The sequence below is a fragment of the Boleophthalmus pectinirostris genome, unplaced genomic scaffold (assembly GCF_026225935.1).
Source record: "Boleophthalmus pectinirostris isolate CB_2022bp ecotype Guang Dong unplaced genomic scaffold, ASM2622593v1 HiC_scaffold_23, whole genome shotgun sequence".
Taxonomy (NCBI): Eukaryota; Metazoa; Chordata; class Actinopteri; order Gobiiformes; family Gobiidae; genus Boleophthalmus; species Boleophthalmus pectinirostris.
The window spans coordinates 23288482-23306777 of record NW_026571207.1 but is presented as its reverse complement, the minus strand read 5'-3'; the positions used below and the strand labels follow the sequence as shown (position 1 = coordinate 23306777).

General features: G+C 38.9%; 3 protein-coding genes across 4 annotated transcripts in view; 1 reads left to right on the top strand and 2 right to left on the bottom strand.

The window, feature by feature from the left end:
- Positions 1-5503, bottom strand: part of rnf20 (ring finger protein 20, E3 ubiquitin protein ligase) — a 6090-nt gene extending 587 nt beyond the window's left edge. The window contains exons 1-16 of the mRNA XM_055159036.1: positions 5406-5503; positions 5013-5133; positions 4850-4918; positions 4660-4758; positions 4434-4581; positions 4175-4360; positions 3972-4087; positions 3744-3890; positions 3585-3659; positions 3390-3509; positions 2757-2936; positions 2236-2371; positions 2037-2158; positions 1308-1464; positions 535-829; positions 13-130 (exon numbers count right to left, since the gene is read on the bottom strand). Coding sequence (XP_055015011.1) covers positions 13-130; positions 535-829; positions 1308-1464; positions 2037-2158; positions 2236-2371; positions 2757-2936; positions 3390-3509; positions 3585-3659; positions 3744-3890; positions 3972-4087; positions 4175-4360; positions 4434-4581; positions 4660-4758; positions 4850-4918; positions 5013-5123 — 2079 coding nt within the window. The 5' untranslated portion in view covers positions 5124-5133; positions 5406-5503. The remainder of the gene's footprint in view (positions 1-12; positions 131-534; positions 830-1307; positions 1465-2036; positions 2159-2235; positions 2372-2756; positions 2937-3389; positions 3510-3584; positions 3660-3743; positions 3891-3971; positions 4088-4174; positions 4361-4433; positions 4582-4659; positions 4759-4849; positions 4919-5012; positions 5134-5405) is intronic.
- Positions 5504-6594: 1091 nt separating this feature from the next.
- Positions 6595-9103, top strand: aldob (aldolase b, fructose-bisphosphate). Its single transcript, XM_020925410.2, has 9 exons — positions 6595-6732; positions 7207-7319; positions 7391-7602; positions 7677-7731; positions 7804-7964; positions 8046-8129; positions 8201-8375; positions 8445-8644; positions 8854-9103. Exons 2-9 carry the CDS (start codon positions 7208-7210, stop codon positions 8947-8949), a joined length of 1095 nt encoding a protein of 364 aa, XP_020781069.1. The 5' UTR covers positions 6595-6732; position 7207; the 3' UTR covers positions 8950-9103.
- Positions 9104-9214: 111 nt separating this feature from the next.
- On the bottom strand, positions 9215-18273 carry tmco6 (transmembrane and coiled-coil domains 6). 2 transcript variants are annotated; one of them, XM_055159099.1, is made up of 18 exons: positions 18024-18273; positions 17286-17371; positions 17101-17213; positions 15174-15357; positions 14653-14757; positions 14205-14296; positions 14000-14119; positions 13789-13906; positions 13208-13385; positions 12799-12893; positions 12545-12712; positions 11548-12136; positions 11320-11455; positions 11114-11230; positions 10457-10513; positions 9914-10051; positions 9715-9828; positions 9215-9639 (listed from the first exon to the last, which is right to left on the bottom strand). In XM_055159099.1, exons 1-12 carry the CDS (start codon positions 18109-18111, stop codon positions 12011-12013), a joined length of 1473 nt encoding a protein of 490 aa, XP_055015074.1. In that variant the 5' UTR covers positions 18112-18273; the 3' UTR covers positions 9215-9639; positions 9715-9828; positions 9914-10051; positions 10457-10513; positions 11114-11230; positions 11320-11455; positions 11548-12010. The 2 variants fall into 2 exon arrangements, with proteins under 2 accessions (XP_055015074.1, XP_020781068.2); XM_020925409.2 differs by lacking the exons at positions 11114-11230; positions 11320-11455.
- Between the last annotated feature and the right edge of the window lie 23 nt (positions 18274-18296).

Sequence of the window (18296 nt, the reverse complement as noted above, 5' to 3'; positions counted from 1 at the left end):
ACAACTGGTCACCTCTGATTTGGTCTTCTTCTCAGCGGCCATCAGCTGAACCTTGTCTCTTTGTTCCTTTGGGGCAGAGCGGTACATGTCCAACAAGAGCTTCATTTCCCTCTGAGACTCTTGGGCTTTTCTATACAATAAAATGTAGCAGTGATTTGTAATAAGTTTAGTTATATTTAGATGTACACTATTCAACTTTTCAGCTGAAGGGCTGCCACCTGCTTGCCTCCATGGAGATGTTATTGCTTTACACGGAATGTTCCACAGTATGGTATTAAACTTATAAACTTGTCTAACTCCACGGAGACTAGCAGATGATTCCAACAGGCCAAGGCATAGGTCTGATGTGTGGAGAGGCGACCCCAACTATAGTAAGAAAACATGTTTTTCCAGGATTTTTTAGCAATAAAAAGAAATCCAAGATATATTATTTTAATATCATTCTGTGGGATAACCCAGCAAAAGGAATAGTATCGCCATGGAGCAGGCAGACGAAACAGCAAAGTAACAGTGCAATTTTAAAGCATGACTTACTTCAGCTCTGCTCTAACAATTTTGAGCTGCTCCATCTCTTTCTTCTTGGAGCCTCCAATTGCGGCCGTGCGCTCTGACTCTTCAGGCTGACTGCTGCTGCTTCCAGGTTTGTCTTTCTCTTCTTTGATTGCACTGCCCCCGCTGCTGCGCGTCGGGCGCTCTCTGTCCTTCTCTCGCTCCTTTTCCTCTTTCTTCACAATATCTTTCTTTTCTTCCCTTTCTTTCTTCTCCTCTTTCTCCTCCTCCTTAACAGTCACCTCAGGCTCTGCTACAGGCTCCATTTTCGCCGAGGCACCTGAAGAAATACATTCAATAGGCCAAGTTTACCACTATGCTCCTCCCACCCCCACCTTAATCATTATTTATAGAATCAGGAATTTGAACAAGAGTTCTTTTAATATTTCTAGTATGTGTTACTGATTGTTGTATGCAGTTGGACTGTAGTCCACTAAAGAAATTCTTGTTTGACTAAGATGTGGTGTGTGCATGATTATTGGATGATTATTGGGGTGTAGTGCTGGCAATTTTTTGGGAAAAAATAATTATGCACAGTTAAAGTTAAAAACACAAAGTACTACAAGTAAACTGCATCTTATTAAGTGAAAAAGATTAAAACCTCCAGCTAACTCAACTCATGCCTTCTCCTTCTGTTGGTCCTTAATAAAATGACTTTAAAAATGTATACATCAAGTAAATGACTAAAGACCTCGGCTCCATCAATTACATTACCAGTTCAACAGTTCAAGAATCCAAATAAAAATATTATTTGTTACCTGTGCTGCTTGGAGTAGAGGAGCCATTGTCGGGCTCACTCTTAACCACAGGTTCCCCAGAAACAGCAGGTGTCATAGGGGAAGTCGTCTCCTCTTTCACCTCCATCTCTGTGCTGGATTGGGACTGAAGAATGCTGCTACCTTTAGATGTTCGAACCTACATTTGTGTGCAATATTAGATGATTCATCAGTGTTTACCATTAATCTAAAAACAAGCTGAATAAAAATGTGATTATACAAATGATACTTTATGTTTTATGCTACTTGGTTTGCAGTATTTAAGTATAAATTGATGCAAATTTCATGACATACAGGAATAAGATATCAGCAAGTTAAATGAAAACAACTGGATTACTTAGTGTTTTGAGAGCCTTGTGACCACCCACCTCTACATCGGGTGGGAGTCGGAGTCACCTACAAAAGCCCTAAGAAAGCTATCTGGTTGGTAGCTAAACATTGTCTTGAAAAACCTAAGTCCAGCTATTTTCATTTAACGCTGATAATAGTAAGTACATTTAATCTGTAATCAGTGCTTTTTGATCAGTTGAAGCAATAAGTGACATACTCCAAATACTGAAAGGATTAAAGGGATTCAAATATGGATTCTTTGTGCTACCATAGCCTGAGTATTAAAATAGGAAACACTGCATTTAATGCTATGTTTTAAAATTGATAGATGCTGATAATGTACAAAATCACACGAACTGGTTATCACTGTTGTGGACCCACCTGGCTGAGCTCCGCCTGTGACTCTCTCAGTCTTAGTTTATATTTCACCACCTCCCCTTTCATTTGCTGATTGTGCGTTTGGAGCGTGCTGATCAGATGACGCATTTCTCTGTTGATCGGTCCTGGAGACAAAGGACACAATTGAAAAGATACATAAACATTTACAACACATCTGCAACCTTACTAACTGAGAAATTACCTGCTTGTTCATTTGCAGCAAGTGTCTGCTCAAATTCTATTCTCAACATTTCATACTCTTTTCTGACTTGAGCCAAAGTATCTTCGAGTTGGAAAACTTCTGTGCGGACTTTTCTTTGCAAAGTGACTTCATCATTCTGTAAAAATACAATTTCACATAAGAATTGGCTACAAAGACAGCTAACTAGAAGTGGGAGATTAAAATCTATCAAGAAAGTATAATTTGTTTCCTTCAAGGTAAAAATTTTGATGGTCATGTAACTGAGGAAACCCACCAAAAGTATTATCTTAGATGTAGAATGGTTTATTACTACTTTGTTTTAAGCAATCAAGTATCACCATTGTTGTTTCAGAAATTAGACTATTATAGACTATATATAGTCTATAATAAAAAGCAAAAAAAAAATTGTATCAATATTTTTAGATTAAAATTATGTCAGTATAATGTAAATAAGGGATACTTGACTGCTGTAAATAATATTTTCTGTCAAAATGCAAAATCATGTAGTTGTAGATTCTTGCCTCCATGTGTTCCAGTTGGCGAAGTCGTGCAGTCCTGGTCGTGTTCAGTCTGGCTCTGGTCTCGTCTAGCTGAGCTTTGAGGGTCAGGGATTCGTTATAAAGGACAGAGAATTGGGACTGTAAACAGCGATATTCAGAGGACTCCTTAACCACCCCTTCTGCTCTAGTTAACAGCTCAGCCTGAGAAGGAACAAAAACATGTTTAATAAAAAGTGAATAACAAAGAGATCAGCAGGGACTGTGATAATGTAAAACATGAAAAAGTCTGTGGGCACTATTAATGACCCCAGCCATAGTGTGGAGATCTAGGTCCTTATAAATCAGTGAGGCTTAAGACTGCAGAATATACAGTAATAAAGGAGAAATCATAATTTGGGTTGATGCAATTTTCAAATCACAAAGGCTGCAATTACTTGATACATGAATGTCTTCCACAAAGAAAAAAAGATGGTTTAGACATGTACAATCAAGTAAAATGAAAATGTATCATTTCTAATATGTTAGTGGTTCTGAATTTGTTTACTGTGTGCACTCTGATTTTACATATTTACATATCGCAATAATTGTCAGAAAAATCACAATTAGATTTTTCCCTAAAATCACGCAGCCCCAGTGAGTCTTGTCTCCAAATACCTTCATGTTTGTGTTTTCTTGGAGAACATTCTCAAGGTCTTGTTGAAGCTTTTGAAGCTCAGTGAGACGATTATCAGCCAGTTCGCGGTTCTCCTCCAACTCACTGTTCATTTCTTCAAACTTATAAGAAAATAGATGATTAGTGCTCACCCAAAATCTTTGTGTAATTAGTTGATTAATTGATCATTAACCCACTTTTCTCTTATTGATGGTGATGGTTCCACAAACACTACTGGCCTCCCCACACACCTTATAACCTTTGCTGTTCACCTACAAAAGAGAACAGATTGGAAAGTATTCAGTTACATGTCTTACAAAATTTCTTCTTCCCAACATGGACACATTCATTCATACCCTCTCCTGTATTTCACTGAGATGGGCATTCAGCCTGTTCTCTCTGCGCCGAATCTTTTCCATGTCCCATTGAAGCTCCTCAATTAAAGTCTGCAACTCACCAACGCGCTGGTCTGCTTTGTTAGCAGCACGACCCAAAGACCGGGACTGAGAGACAAAACAAATACATCACATTTTGTATAACAGTGTATTAAAGTACCTATAACTTAAATCTGGGACACTGCTCACCTCACTAGTCATTTGACTGTGTTTCTGCTTCAGTTCTTCAGTCAGCTGCTGAAGACGCTCATTTTCACTGGTTAAGAGTGAGTTTAGTTTGGAGGCAACCTGCCACAAACTGCCCTCTGAGAAAACAGACACAAATAATGCATCATATTGCAGAAAATTGTAGAATATGACATGAACAGTTAAGACTAAACACATAACACCACCTGCTCCAGAATTCATTTCAGTTTGCATTTGGTCCAAAGTGTTCTTGAGAGCTTCATAAATCTCCACAACATGGTTTGCCAACTTCTGAGTTGACTCCAGCCTTTCCTGCAGTTCAGCCTCCATTTCTTCACTGCTGCTGCTAGCAAGTGTTGCCAGGAAGGAGTTTGTCGTCTCTCCCTGGTGACCTTAAGTAAAACACAAACACAGGAGTCAATATGTGTTCAAATAAACTGTACATTTGGTATCCTTCTCCTTTACCTCTGTCCTTGGCCCTTTCCTGATTTGAGTCTCCATCAGGTTCAGGAGTTTCAGGTTTCAAAGTTCGTCCTTCAGATCCTGGAGATTTCTCTGGTTCTGTGTTTGACTGATCGTATCGCCTGGTGATAAGCCGAATGTTTTCATCCAACTATAAGTAAAGAAAGGGAGGGCTGTAAGAGCAGTATATAGGTATATTTTGACAACATATTTATGACACAACATTTACCTGATTCCAGTATCGATTTAGTATCAAAAGGCTTGCATCGTCAGTTGCCTGGCGGGTCTCCAATCTCTCGATGCGCTCTCGTAATTCATCCTCAATAACCTTTGCAAGAGAAGTAAGGTATTTTGTGTAGGTCATCAATAACAAGGCAAAACAGCAGCTGCACAATATAATAATGCACAGAACAATATACCTGTCTCTGGTCCAGAGACTCCCCCAGTTTTCGGTTCTTTGCCTGGAGAGCTTTGATGTCCTGTTCCTCCTATAACACAAAATGCATGCCAACACAACACTGATGCAATGGGGAAAGTACTGCACTAGTACCAGGTAATGCAGCGATAATAAACAATGATTACCGAGTTGGACACTCCTCCCAGTTTGATCACGGTCTCCACTGCAGTGGACCCAGCAGCGCTGACTCCGGGGCTCCCGTCCTCTCCTTCTCGGGGACGTTTCTGTCCCGACATCCTCGTTCCTCTGCAAGTAAAACGAGATCTATGACTCGCCTAAGCCACAAAAGTTTCCCCACCAGTTCTTGCTTCCACCTGAGCTATTTTGAAGATGTTAGTCGTTTTCTGCTTCTAACGCGTTCAATAATATTTTATAAACAGAATTTGGTAACGTTGGGAGTCTGCGGTTTTAAGTTGATCGGACTAAAACGGACGTCAGTTGCTTCTTAAAGCGACGTTTGTGTCCTGCAAACAAAGAGCAGATTATACACCTTTCTGCAAATTATAAGCTCTTTTTACCGGTTTTTAAAACGTTGTTTTAATGCTTGTTTGCACTGAATGTGCAAAGATGTTGATGCTGCGGCGACAGGCTCCCGGAAACGGAAGCTTTGACTGTATTCCACTGTTCCACAAAACCAGAACAGCTCCATTCCGCCCTCTAGTGTCCTGGATGCTGAAAAAAGAAATCCCGATTGGGAACATGACCTGGAACCAAAACACTAAATTAACAAAACATCTTGACCATCCTCATCGTGACAAATGTTTGTTTCACTGCAAAATATCATTAGTAAATCAGCATTTTATTGTCTTTTATTAGGCTACTTATTATTTAGGTCTATAATCACTATTCAGTTGGGTCGTTATATCAATAAGCACAATGGAATCATAATTAAAACCAGTTTTGAGGGTTGATTTGTCTACATTTGTTTCCCAATTCAACAAAAGAGTTTAGATATATTTGCTATTATAGAATCATACTAGTAACTCAGAGGGCTGCAACTTTGTTGCAAAACTTGCTTGTTCCCACAATACTATAAGCCATGCTAAGATTCAAATTAGCTTAAATGTTAATTGGTATTGTCATTTACAAGTAGGGCCTTATGAACATGGTGGACCTCTGGTCAGCAATATTTAAATGTACTTTGAACAAAGGGCAAGGTTCATCTTGTGTAAAAGTTTACTTGTATCTCTGAGACTGCTGCAATTTTATCTGTTTGCGTCATAGCTGGTGTTTTGGAGGCTGTACAAAATCCCATTTGGCCTAAAACAATCAATGCCATGACGTGTAGGATTGGAACTTCTTATGTATTGGCATCCCATTTATTTGTATTTAAATAACCTATGCAAACAATAGTGTTTCGCTTGCACTGAACCTATTTTCATTCAGTCAAATAAATCCGTAATCATGTGTAGGCTACTTGAAATTCAGAAACCTGATTTGCAACTTCAACAATTTATCATTGTTTTGGGGTGTGAAACTTGATGCATGTTATGCATAGGCGTGGTGGTTTGAATAGGCCTACAGTACGTGCATGAATGCAGACCCCTTTAGCACATTTCGGATACATGCTGTTCTTCCCTATTTTAACCCTTGATATGTTAAACCAAAACTCCACAAAAAAGATTATTGATTCAGCCCTCCCCCGTTGTCGTAAACAGCCAATTGGGTTAGTAAGAAGACACACGCCCCGCCACATCGCCAGCAGCTCCTCCTTGCCTCCACTTCCCAATAAATACACCTCTGTATCCAACGATCGGTCTTCTCCACCAGGCCATAAGCTTTTGGGAGGCTGCACAGGCCGACTACAACCTCTTCTTGCTGTTTGACCATTGACCAACCCCCCAAGTAAGTATTTCCTATTGTTACGTGTTGCATTCCTTGGCTAGCTCCACATGCTTCTCTCAGAACTCTCATCAAACTTTACAAATAGGCTACTGGTGCAAACTCTGCACAAGTTTAGTGAAGAAACGGGGACACTCAGTAGTCTTTTGTAATTTTTTTGCATTTATGAATTAAAAAGTCTTACATTGTGGCACTGGATAAACTGGTTATTACACATCACTTATATTTTTGTTTTAAGGCCAAGTGAACTTGTGTTTAAGTTAGTTGCAAAGCTTTTGTTATGTTTTTTTAATAGCGTTTATTACATACATAGTTGAGAGAGATGTTTATCTCTGGAGCAAGGTTCATGCAGTTGACAAATAATAGACCTGTAGAGAAAGAAGGTGTGTCAGGAAAGACTTTTTTTCTATTGTGTTTTAGAGCAATACTAATATAAACAAATATATACATCTCCTTTACAATGTGCTTTTTTTTCAGAATGACTCACCAGTTCCCATCACTGTCTCCGACTCAGAAGAAGGAGCTCTCTGACATTGCTCAGAGAATTGTGGCCACAGGAAAGGGCATCCTGGCTGCAGATGAATCTACAGGTGAGCTCCTTTTTGTTATACTGGATGTTATATTTGAATGGACTGTCTAAAGTTGTATTGTCATGTTTAAGGCACCATGGGGAAGCGCCTCCAGAAAATCAATGTAGAAAACAATGAGGAGAACCGGCGCTGCTTCAGGGACATCCTTTTCTCCTGTGACGCAACCATGGCCAACAGTGTAGGCGGAGTCATCTTCTTCCACGAGACACTCTATCAGAAATCAGACTGCGGCAAACTCTTCCCCCAGGTCATCAAAGATAAGGGCATTGTAGTTGGCATCAAGGTATGAAAAGATAGATAATGCTGAGACCCATGTGTCTCATTTAGACATGTACTTACAGGGTTTTTGTCTCATAGGTGGACAAAGGCACAGCAGGGCTCAATGGGACAGATGGGGAAACCACCACACAAGGTAAATATACATTTTTGGTTTTTTTTACATAAATACATAAAATAAGTTTTATTCTTCAGAGCCTTATTTCAGGTCTGGATGGCCTCTCTGAGCGCTGTGCCCAGTACAAGAAGGACGGCTGTGACTTCGCTAAGTGGCGCTGCGTGCTCAAGATCTCAGATGGCTGCCCGTCTGCTCTGGCCATTGCAGAGAACGCCAATGTTCTTGCCAGATATGCCAGCATCTGCCAACAGGTTTGTTTTGTTTTATGTCCATGAGATATGTGGAATCATGTTGTGTACTTATAATATTTTAACCATTGTGCTTCCTCATAGAATGGTCTAGTGCCAATCGTAGAGCCAGAGATCCTCCCTGATGGAGAGCATGACCTTCAGCGCTGCCAGTATGTCACAGAAAAGGTGGGTTGTCCTTTTGTCAGTCTCACTTTTCATGTTTCATTTCTCACCTGTTGTTTTCATTTATCACTTAGGTTCTTGCTGCTGTGTACAAAGCTCTGTCTGATCACCATGTTTACCTGGAGGGCACGCTCCTAAAGCCCAACATGGTGACAGCAGGACACTCCTGTCCCAAGAAATTTACCCCTCAGGAGGTAGCCATGGCAACAGTCTCTGCTCTGAGGCGCACTGTTCCCGCTGCTGTGCCAGGTAAGCCTCAGTAACACTGCAGCGGGCACATGAGCAACATGGAGTACCATACTGTTTTCTTTTCTGTAGGAATCTGCTTCCTTTCTGGAGGACAGAGTGAAGAAGAAGCCTCTGTCCATCTGAACGCCATAAACCAGGTGCCCCTTCACCGTCCCTGGAAACTCACCTTCTCTTATGGCCGCGCTCTGCAGGCCTCTGCCCTCGCCGCCTGGCAGGGCAAGCCCGAGAATAAGGCTGCTGCTCAGGAAGCCTTCTGCACTAGGGCCAAAGTAAGTGTCTTCTAAATTTGGATATTAATAAACCTTAAATTACACATGAACAATTGCGTAGTGTTTTTTTATCAGACATTATGCAACACTTCTGGTGAATGATTTGTACTGAAGTTGTTTTGTCTTTTGGCTCCTGCACTTACACGCTCCTATGGCTAATCATTAACATGAGATGTGACTTTGCACTGACGTTCCTTCTGCTCTCTCAGATCAATGGTCTCGCCTCCAAAGGAGAGTACAAACCCAGCGGCTCAGCGGACCAGGCCTCCACACAATCTCTGTTCACAGAGAGCTATGTCTATTAAACCGCACACTACAAACACTGGATCACATGAACTGCACAATGGACCAAAATGTGACGACCAAAATGCTCATTCTTCCCTCACACTTCAAGGGAGATTGTTGCTTTCACTTTAAATTACTTTTGTCTACTTGTTAAAATAAAAATAAATTATGTAACTAATGTGTCTACATTGTGTCTTTAACAAGTTATAATCTTGCTGTGTAGTACTGATACCATTGCAGTTGTTTGACAACATGTTTGAAATGTTCAGTGAAGGTGGATCTGGGCACTGAAACATGAAAATTTTAATAACTGGAACATTATCACAGCACATCACAAACAGAGCAGTAATGTAATCAACACAATGATAAACATTCACAGTTAACACAGGTGCTTTCTGTTAAAATAGAAAATAAAAAAATATAAAAAGGCAACTTGTGTAAACATGAAGCGACACCCGTAATTAAGTGCATGTTACAAGCACTATAACTTTTTAAGTTATAGTAAAAAAAAAAAAAAAAATCATACAAATATAGAGATTAGTTTGATTTTGAAATATATTAGTTTTCATTAGTGGCTAGTAGTGCACTGCTGGGTGAAGATTATAATGAAGTAGCCAGTCCATTAATACTGTACTGATGTAAGATATACAGTATTAGGTCTCCTCTGTTGGTGTCTCGGTTACTGGTGGGGGGATCTGCTGAAGAATAATCTGAAATAAAAAAGCATTGTCAAAGGAATAATATAGTTTGCAGAGTTCAGTTGCTTTACGTTATTTTCCTCTTACTTGTGTGCGTGTTGACTTCAGAGCTAACCGAGCGACGATACACAAGAAAATGAGCAGCCCAAACACACACAAGGAGCTGAGAAAGAGCAGGACCTCAAGAGCAGTCAAAATTTCCTATAAAAAGAAAAAAAGAAAAAATATTAACACAACTAAACAGTAAAAAGTTGAATAATAATAACAACAGTGGCTTGTTACTTACTGCACTTTTTTCAAACCAGTGTATTTTGAAGTATCTGTATCTGTTATGTCCCATAACACTCATTGAGATGATTCTGTAGATGGAGGAGACAATGACTCCAATCAGGGAAACCACATACATACTCAGACACACTGTAATCTGAAAAATAAAAAGAAGAAACATTTCACATATTCAATGTGATTAACAGCATTATTTGACAGAAATGACCTGGATAAGAAACCCTTTAGACTACAGGACTATTTTTGTTAGGTTTCAGATGACAGACAACCAATAATATATAATACAAATGGAGACTGTTAAAATAAATATTAAAATGCAGTTTGTTGTATTACAAGAACTTAACCCTCTAGTCATTAACAGAAATCATCTGGTCAAACTGGTGTACTTAACTTTTATATATTTCACGGCAAAGAACAATGTCTTCAATAGGGAAATTTGGCCCTTGCCTCCTATCTGGGAGTATGGCATCATCACATTCTAAAATCTAAAAAAACACCAATGGTCCATTACCTCAGAGGACATGTAACTATGGAGGCTACTTACCATCTTCTTGGAAGGATGTATCCCAGTGTAAATGGACAGAATTCCACAGATAATAAACTAGGAATACAAAGTGCAAGGACATGTCATCATCTTCATCAGCATCATAAATTAAAATGGTATAGTGGCAATTTCAACCCAAACCAACCTTAATTTCTCATCCCTGGTGAATATAACACAAAACTAAAATAGCAGAAATAGCTTCTACACTGTTAAAATGATCATTACTTAAAGGTACACTCCCCAACTTTTGGTGGTGGGTACGCGACCTACTCGTCTCCATGGAGATGTTATCACTTGGCATGGAATGTTTCAAGGCATGACTAAACATATATATATATCTAGCATTTATTAATTACTGGTGCTTCTATTGCTCAAAAATACAATAACTACTTCTGTGAATAAGGGCGACTCTCCACAGATCTGAGTTGAAATATTGCGTAGTGCTGCTACGTGCTTGTGATGGTTTAATTTGTTCTGTGGAACATTCTGGACAAAGCAATAAGATTTCCATAAAGACAAGTAGGTGGTGGACCCTCCACTTGAAATGTGCATCTTTAAGACCCAATTTCAACAATGTTATCTCTAATATCTTATACCCGTTATTATCCGTATTATATGGTCTATAACTACAGGCATAGGCTATAGTTCTTCAACTACCAGAGCTCCTTGCCAGTAGGGAGTATAGATGTAACTGGAGGTGGTGAGCCTATCCCCATCACCAGCCAACAGAAACCCAAAGAGGACCTCTGCGCATCCAAACATCAAAAGGACAACCTGAAAAACAGGAGTGAGACAGTCACGTGACATCGCTCTGGCATTGGGGTGTGATCTGCCGAGTCTATGGGCTCGTGCATCCTGCCTACCCCGAGACTTTTGGGGTCTCTTTGGACAAAGCGGTGCAAAGGCTTCGTGGTCAATAACTCCGTTCTGTCTGCGTCCCCCTGCTTCCCCTGCGCAGTATTTCGAGATCGGACTCCACTGTCCTCCATTGCCACAAAACTACAAACACGTTTTATCAGTAAGTCTGGACACAGTTGTATGATGTTTACGGATACGAATACAACGTAGAAAAGTTTATGTTGAACACTCACCTTGTTTATTCTGCTTGTTTATTGAAGGATGACAGCGGGGAACGTTTGGAAAGGAAGTCTGAAGAGGAAGTTGGGAAATTTGAGATAACTTCAGAGGAGGGGCAGTAATAACGCGACATTCAAAATGGAGACCTCATTTAAACTTCCACTTAGCTGAGTCAGATCCATGGTCAGTATTGGTTGTAAGATGCAAAATACACATAGGAGTAGGGCCACTTTTATTTCATTAAGTGTTATGTTGTGTACACACAACAAGGTATGAGTGCTTAAAAATATAAAGGCATCTTATACAAAATGCAAAGTTTGATATACACATTCAGACATTAAAAGGCCTAACTACACAATACCCCAATAGTTCACATGCAAACTTATATACAAATGTCATATTTAAGTATTTCTGTACAAGTTAAAAATTTATTCATTTAATCCAGAAACAAAATGTTAAAAACTTGTGTCAATTGCATCAATGACAATAGCATAATTTGTGTTCAAGGAGATACAGTGCTCTTTGACGCAGCTCTCTTTCATTGTTGTACTGCAGGGCTTCTATCGTTAAAAGTCCACCCTGCTTTACAAATTCCTCTGCAACCTGAAAGCAAAACATTATGTAAACAACTGCACAATTCAATTAAATTTTCACAATATTCAGCATTATATATGGTCATACACACCTATGTAACATATACATATGCATATTTACACACTCATGCGCCATACATACGACATACACAAGTGTGTACTGTACATATACATTCTTTATGCATGCCAGTATGTAACACTGAAAACCATGGACACCCAAGGAAGCAGTGTAAGCTTATAGAATGGGGTCCATCACCACAGTACGAGCAAAACAATTTTATAATAGAAAGTAAATAAACAAAACAGACAAAGAAAAAAAAAAATTAATAACAACAACAATAATAATTTCATTAAATAAAAAGTAATAAGTAATGCAACCAAACGATGTTAATGTGTTTGTTTACATTATTATAGTTACCTCTAAGTTATCATCAATCAGCATATACAGAACATCCAGACTTAAGACCACCATTTCTGTCTCAGCCATTTTGAGAGTGGCACAGAGAGCAGACAGAAGTCCAAGATGCACAAGCTGAACACAAAAGGCCTTCTTTTGGTGAGCAACGTTTGCAAGCACTCTGAGGATCTGGACAGAAACAAGGGACATTACAAAGCACGTATGAGACATCAAGATACAGATATGAGTAGTATGGGTACTGAAAACAGACATACCATAGTATTGATGCCTTGAGAGAAAGGAAGAAGCTGGATGAGACAAGGGACCAGGTTCAGTGTTAGAAGCGCTGAGCACAAGTCAGCTGAGTGAGCTATAGAATAGACACCAAGTTAAATGTCACATTCCTTAATTAAAAAAAAAAGTGTCAAATCAAAACAGAAATGACAAAGAATCAAATATAGTCATAACCTACATAGCAACGCTAGAAAATATTATGTTAAGTATATTATATTATTCCATTATGAAACCGCAATAAAGTAAGGCTAAAGCAAAAGCTCATGATCACAAACTTGTATTTATTCACAGGGGGAAATTTTAGACTACATATTGTAAAACAATTGCAATGTTACATCTATGTAATGTCTGTATACATTTCTTTACATAAAACAATGGTGAAGACATCACCTGTGAGATTATTGAGTACCCAGGCTGCCTCTCGGGCCAGTGCGGGCTGTATCTTCAGGTAACCATTAAGAAGAGCACACAGAGCAGCCGGGAGATGGACATCCACCTGTCCACTCAGGTGCTCCGCGGAACAGGAAGACAAAAGGTTTCCCACACAACGTAGGAGGGGCCACACCACCTGCAGGGACACAGTAACAAAAAAAACATTGCATACTTTTAAAACTACATTTAACTTTTGCCAACTATTCCACACAAACTCTAATTATAATAATCTAATAATTTTGTGTGATCCTGTTCACTTGTGTTAATACCAAGTACTTGTATTGTCCAATATTTCAGACATTCACAAGCCTCTGCTGTTGGCACATATTTCCTTGTATAATTTGAGCATCAAATTTCAGCCATTCATTCATTCATTCTGGTAAAATATGGTTACAATAAGATAAGTTAAAACACTGTTAAATATAACATAAGATATGCCACAACACAATAAAAATCATGTTTAGAACTAGTATAGAGCTGAGTAATGTTTGTTTATTCTCTCCTCTGAAAAAAAAAGCTTCACAAAAGGGACAGTCTACCAATTCCAGTCCTTCATCTTTCTTTTCTTCAGCAACAGAGCCACCTATTGATACCAACAGGGAACTGCATTTTGAGAGAGCCCCGTGAGACAAGAAAACGCTGCAATTGCCAGGAGTGCTGTGCGAAAGATAAAAGAAAAATATAATAGATGGTAAAGCTGCAGGTGATAGGGAATAAAAGTGTGCACTGAAATTGTTAAACCATTTTTACCTGCTAATAAGATAATGCAGAGACCAGGCACATTCAATCATCGGAGCCAAACCAAACTTTGGGTCAGGAGAAGAGAGAACTGAACACAAGAGTAAAGGAAGCCGTGAAGCTGTGACAATCCTAAAAACAAGCAGGCGAATAAACAAATATTATTTATGAGTAGTACAAAAAGGTAAGGACAATAATTTTACTTTTAAGTTCTTACAGTGTAACTTTCTCTGCTGCTTTTGTACCTTGCAACAGCTGAGAGAGTGTGAATCCAACAGCTTCTACCAAAGCCAAGTTATGCATCTGTGTCTGGGAACAGAAAGTAAATATAGTGAGTCATGCCGACAAAAAACTATAGACTTACAATAAATACCAAAGTGTTACTGATAGTAGCAGCAGTTCATAATTTCATTCACACATGCCACAACAAAGAACCTTGCAATACCAAACAGTGATTCGGTTTAGTATAGGTAACCAAGATTAGCAAACTGTGTCGAATTGTTTTCGAGAAACTAGCTGCTCCAACTATTTTTTATAAAAGCTACATGGAAATGGTGGCAAGATGATTCAATATCAGTCAGTTGATTTATGATGTTATTTTCACAATTCTGACATTTTTCCTTTTCAGTTTGTTTGTAAAAGCATATGCATGTTAAAAATGTTACCTCTAAACAGTTTGTCAGAGCAGGTATTATTCCCTGAGAAAGCAGCTTCTCCTTCACAGCATCATTTTCAGGACACAAATTTCCCAACGTGTAAAGACACAGCTCCTGTTCAGAAACACAGCACATCACAAAGCACTTTTAAAATGACAAATAAATAAAAAAATATGATAAATGAAAACATAACAATACCACTTCAAATGTTCCTGTCAGTAAAAAGCATCTCACACAGATTATCACAAAAGTAGGCCTGTCCCGATAATTACTAGATCAACTTATTTTTGAATGCATGACAGATGGAACAATCATTTTTGGGGGTCAATATTTGTCGTGGTACTTTGTCTTTGCACTAGTGGGAAACATTTTGTTATTTTTTGTTCTACAATTAGGTTTGAGCTGTAGAGGGTTAAATTAATCAATTCTGTACAAACGTGTGCAAAGTGTTTCATTCTGTTTTTTTACATTTACAATTGAATGGAAGAGAGTTGAATGTTAAGCACTTGATGTACTTGGCGGGCTCTTACAGTAAACTTGGTACTCTGTCCAGATAAGTACGTGAGCAGGTATGAGGTTGCCGGGAGACAGGCCAAAGCGACAGCGCTGTGCGGGGAGTGGGACAGTTCATGAAGACAGCGCACAGCCAGAAGACGGCACTCAGAGTTGGAGCCTGTGAGGAGGCCCACCAGCAGATGCATGCTATTCTCCAACCTAAAAAAAAAAACAACAACAAATCAAATTATGTATATAAATTAGGGCCGGGCACGTTAACGCATTAACTTTGCGTTAACTAATTAAGTCATTAACGCCGACAACTATTTTAACGCCGTTAACGCAGTTTTTATTATTTATTTATTTATTTTATTGTAAACGTCTGTTTCTCACTGGCTTTTATTTTGAAAGAGTCCACCGCGAGCGTTTCTTTAAGTTTGACGTCTTTTCTTGATACTTTTTTCACTTTTTTCTGACCACGTGAGATGCAACGTGCCCGAGCCTCCGCGAGCCGCGGGGCTCGCCGCGGACTCAGCCGCGGGTTCAGCCGCGGGCACCGGCTCTGGCCGGACTAGCCGTGTGCTCTGAGCTGAGCTTATTTCTTTAGTTCAGTGCTGGAGTAACTGATTTACCCAGATACCATTGGAAGAAAAAATGTGATTGGTCCATTTCCATTCCATTATATTAACCCTTTGTTTCCTAAGAAATATCAGTCCAAGTTTATATCACTGATCTAGAAATTATTACTAGTGTAGTGTTCTTTACTCACAGCATAAAAATATTCAATAAATATATTAGTAGTACAAACGTCCATTCAATATTTTTTCTTGAGCCTTCCCTGAATACCTTGAAGGCTCTGAGGTTCCCCTGTGAAAGAAATGCTGTTTGCACAACAAATGTATGGCTCTTTCATTTACATTTCCAATAAAAGAGCGCTATACTCTACTTTTTAATTCATTAATTGGTTTTGCTTTTAGCTTTTGATTAAATTCTTATACTTTTACCTGTTTCTATTGTACACATTTTAGTATATTTATTTATTTTAGGCATATTTTTTAGGATTTCCAGTGTTTCCTCTGTAGGAGCCTCTGCATCGGGAGCGGAGGTCGGCTGTGGCTGCCGGGTTCTGTCCCGTGGGCTCCTGGTGGAGAGTTGGTGCTTGGGCTTCATCTCTCCCCTGGACCCTGTGGTGGTTCCTGGTGATGGTGGACGACTCTCTGCTCCTGATGTAGACGGCTCCTCTGATGGTGCTTTCTCAACTGGTTCGCCTGTATTCAGCCTCACATTTTACTATAGGGAATTTTATGTATTTTACTATCTTAGGGCGTGTGTGCGTGTGTGTGTGTGTGTGTGTGTGTGTGTGTGTGTGTGCATGTGTGTGCGAGTGGGTGTGCGTGTCTGGGTTGTTTGGTTGTGTGGAGTTGGGCAGGTGTGGGGTTGGATAAGTGGGTGGGTGGATGGAAATGCGGGATTGTTTTTAATCACTGTAAAGCACTTTGTGTTACGTTTTTGTATGAAAAGCGCTTTATAAATAAAGTTTGATTGATTGATTGATTTTGCGTATAACATGTGATTAATCGAGATTAAATTTTTTAAATTTTTGCCCAGCCCTAATATAAATAATTAGTCAGGTAGAGCGTATCCATATTTTTTGTTCCACGTATTTGACTATTGTCTGTCATTACTTTACACTGTATTATACTGTATTATTGTTAACATAATTTTATGTATGCATTTTATACATACTCTGGACCTAGCTGAATACACTACAGTATATAAAGTTATTTAAATTTTGCCATTTACATCAACATATTGTTTTGTTGTTGTGTACTCTAATAACTAATAACAATTATTTAGCAGTCCTGTTATCTAGACACAATTAAAACAGGGCAGATATAAAACAAAAATAAACTAAAGCACCAGGATGAACCAAAATAAGTCTTCAAAGAGAAATATTTTTACTTGATGAATGTAGTCTGCGCTGATGGGTCATGCAGGGCTCTACTCAAAGCTTTCAAGAAGGATTCTTTCTCTGTACCACATTTCTGAAGATGGTGAAACAAACCAACCACGTCCTGCAGAAGACATCAGGTGTGTATTGTATTATATAATCAAAATCAGAGATGAATGAATGAGTATTTACTTACCTGTTCTTCTGTGTTGTGCTCCTCATCTTCATTGTGCAGGAGTCTCTTGCTGAACAGATGTTTGTCTCTGCGGGCCTGTCTCAAAGCTACAGTGCACACACAGGATTGCTTCCATTAGGGCTGCTCAAGTATGACAAACATATATTTATGATTATTTGGATCATAAAAGCCTAAGCCATATATCAGAATAGGTCACACATATGCAATAAAAGCTTACACATGTACTACTTTTCCTTGCACATGCACATGAAAAGTTTACGCCTACACCACATTTTCTTGCACATGCTAATGAATAGCTTGCACATAAACCATTTTTGACTTGCACATCCACGTCAAAAGCTCACACATATACTACATTTACGTCACACATACACCACTTTTGTCTTGCACATGCACAATCAAAAACTATACACATACATAACCAGTGACTGGTCACAACTGAAATTATAACAATTTCAAACGACTACTTATATACTGTTAAAAATAATCTGAAGAGAAAATACAGTCCTAATAAATTGCATTAGTAATGTTTTGTGACACAACTGTGTTGCAAATTAGAGAAGTGGCCCCTGTATTTTAGTTTTACTCCAGGTTTTGCAGCGTTATAAGTATATATTATATGAGCAGATGTTCCATAACCATTGAAGTTGCAATTATAAATTCGATTAATTACAAAATCCTAGCTTTCATTCATAAAATATTAACACATGACACACATGATATGAACATTTCTGTTACCTTTCTCCTGCTCTCTCCTCTTCAGTCTGAGCTGGTCCGGGTTGTCAGGCCGACTGGATTTGTGGCAAACTTTGCTCAGCCGCCACATTGGGTTATTTATGCGTTTACAAATAAATAATAAGGCAGTGAAATCGGACGCATCTTTACTCTAAAATTCTAAGTGATCTTTTTAAAAACATGTCTGAAATTAACATCACGAATCAACATCCTGCAAGCACCTAGTTGAGTTGCTCTTCTTCAATGATAGAGTTATACGTGTGTAATCACAGCGCC

Coding starts and splice junctions, on each gene's coding strand:
- aldob (XM_020925410.2), top strand. CDS start 7,208: ATGACTCACCAGTTCCCATCACTGTCTCCGACTCAGAAGAAGGAGCTC. Junction 7,320..7,390: donor GGCTGCAGATGAATCTACAG/GTGAGCTCCTTT, acceptor GTCATGTTTAAG/GCACCATGGGGAAGCGCCTC. Junction 8,645..8,853: donor CCTTCTGCACTAGGGCCAAA/GTAAGTGTCTTC, acceptor CTGCTCTCTCAG/ATCAATGGTCTCGCCTCCAA.
- tmco6 (XM_055159099.1), bottom strand. CDS start 18,111: ATGTGGCGGCTGAGCAAAGTTTGCCACAAATCCAGTCGGCCTGACAAC. Junction 14,120..14,204: donor GCAGCAGAGAAAGTTACACT/GTAAGAACTTAA, acceptor GCTTGTTTTTAG/GATTGTCACAGCTTCACGGC. Junction 12,713..12,798: donor CTCAAGGCATCAATACTATG/GTATGTCTGTTT, acceptor GTTTCTGTCCAG/ATCCTCAGAGTGCTTGCAAA.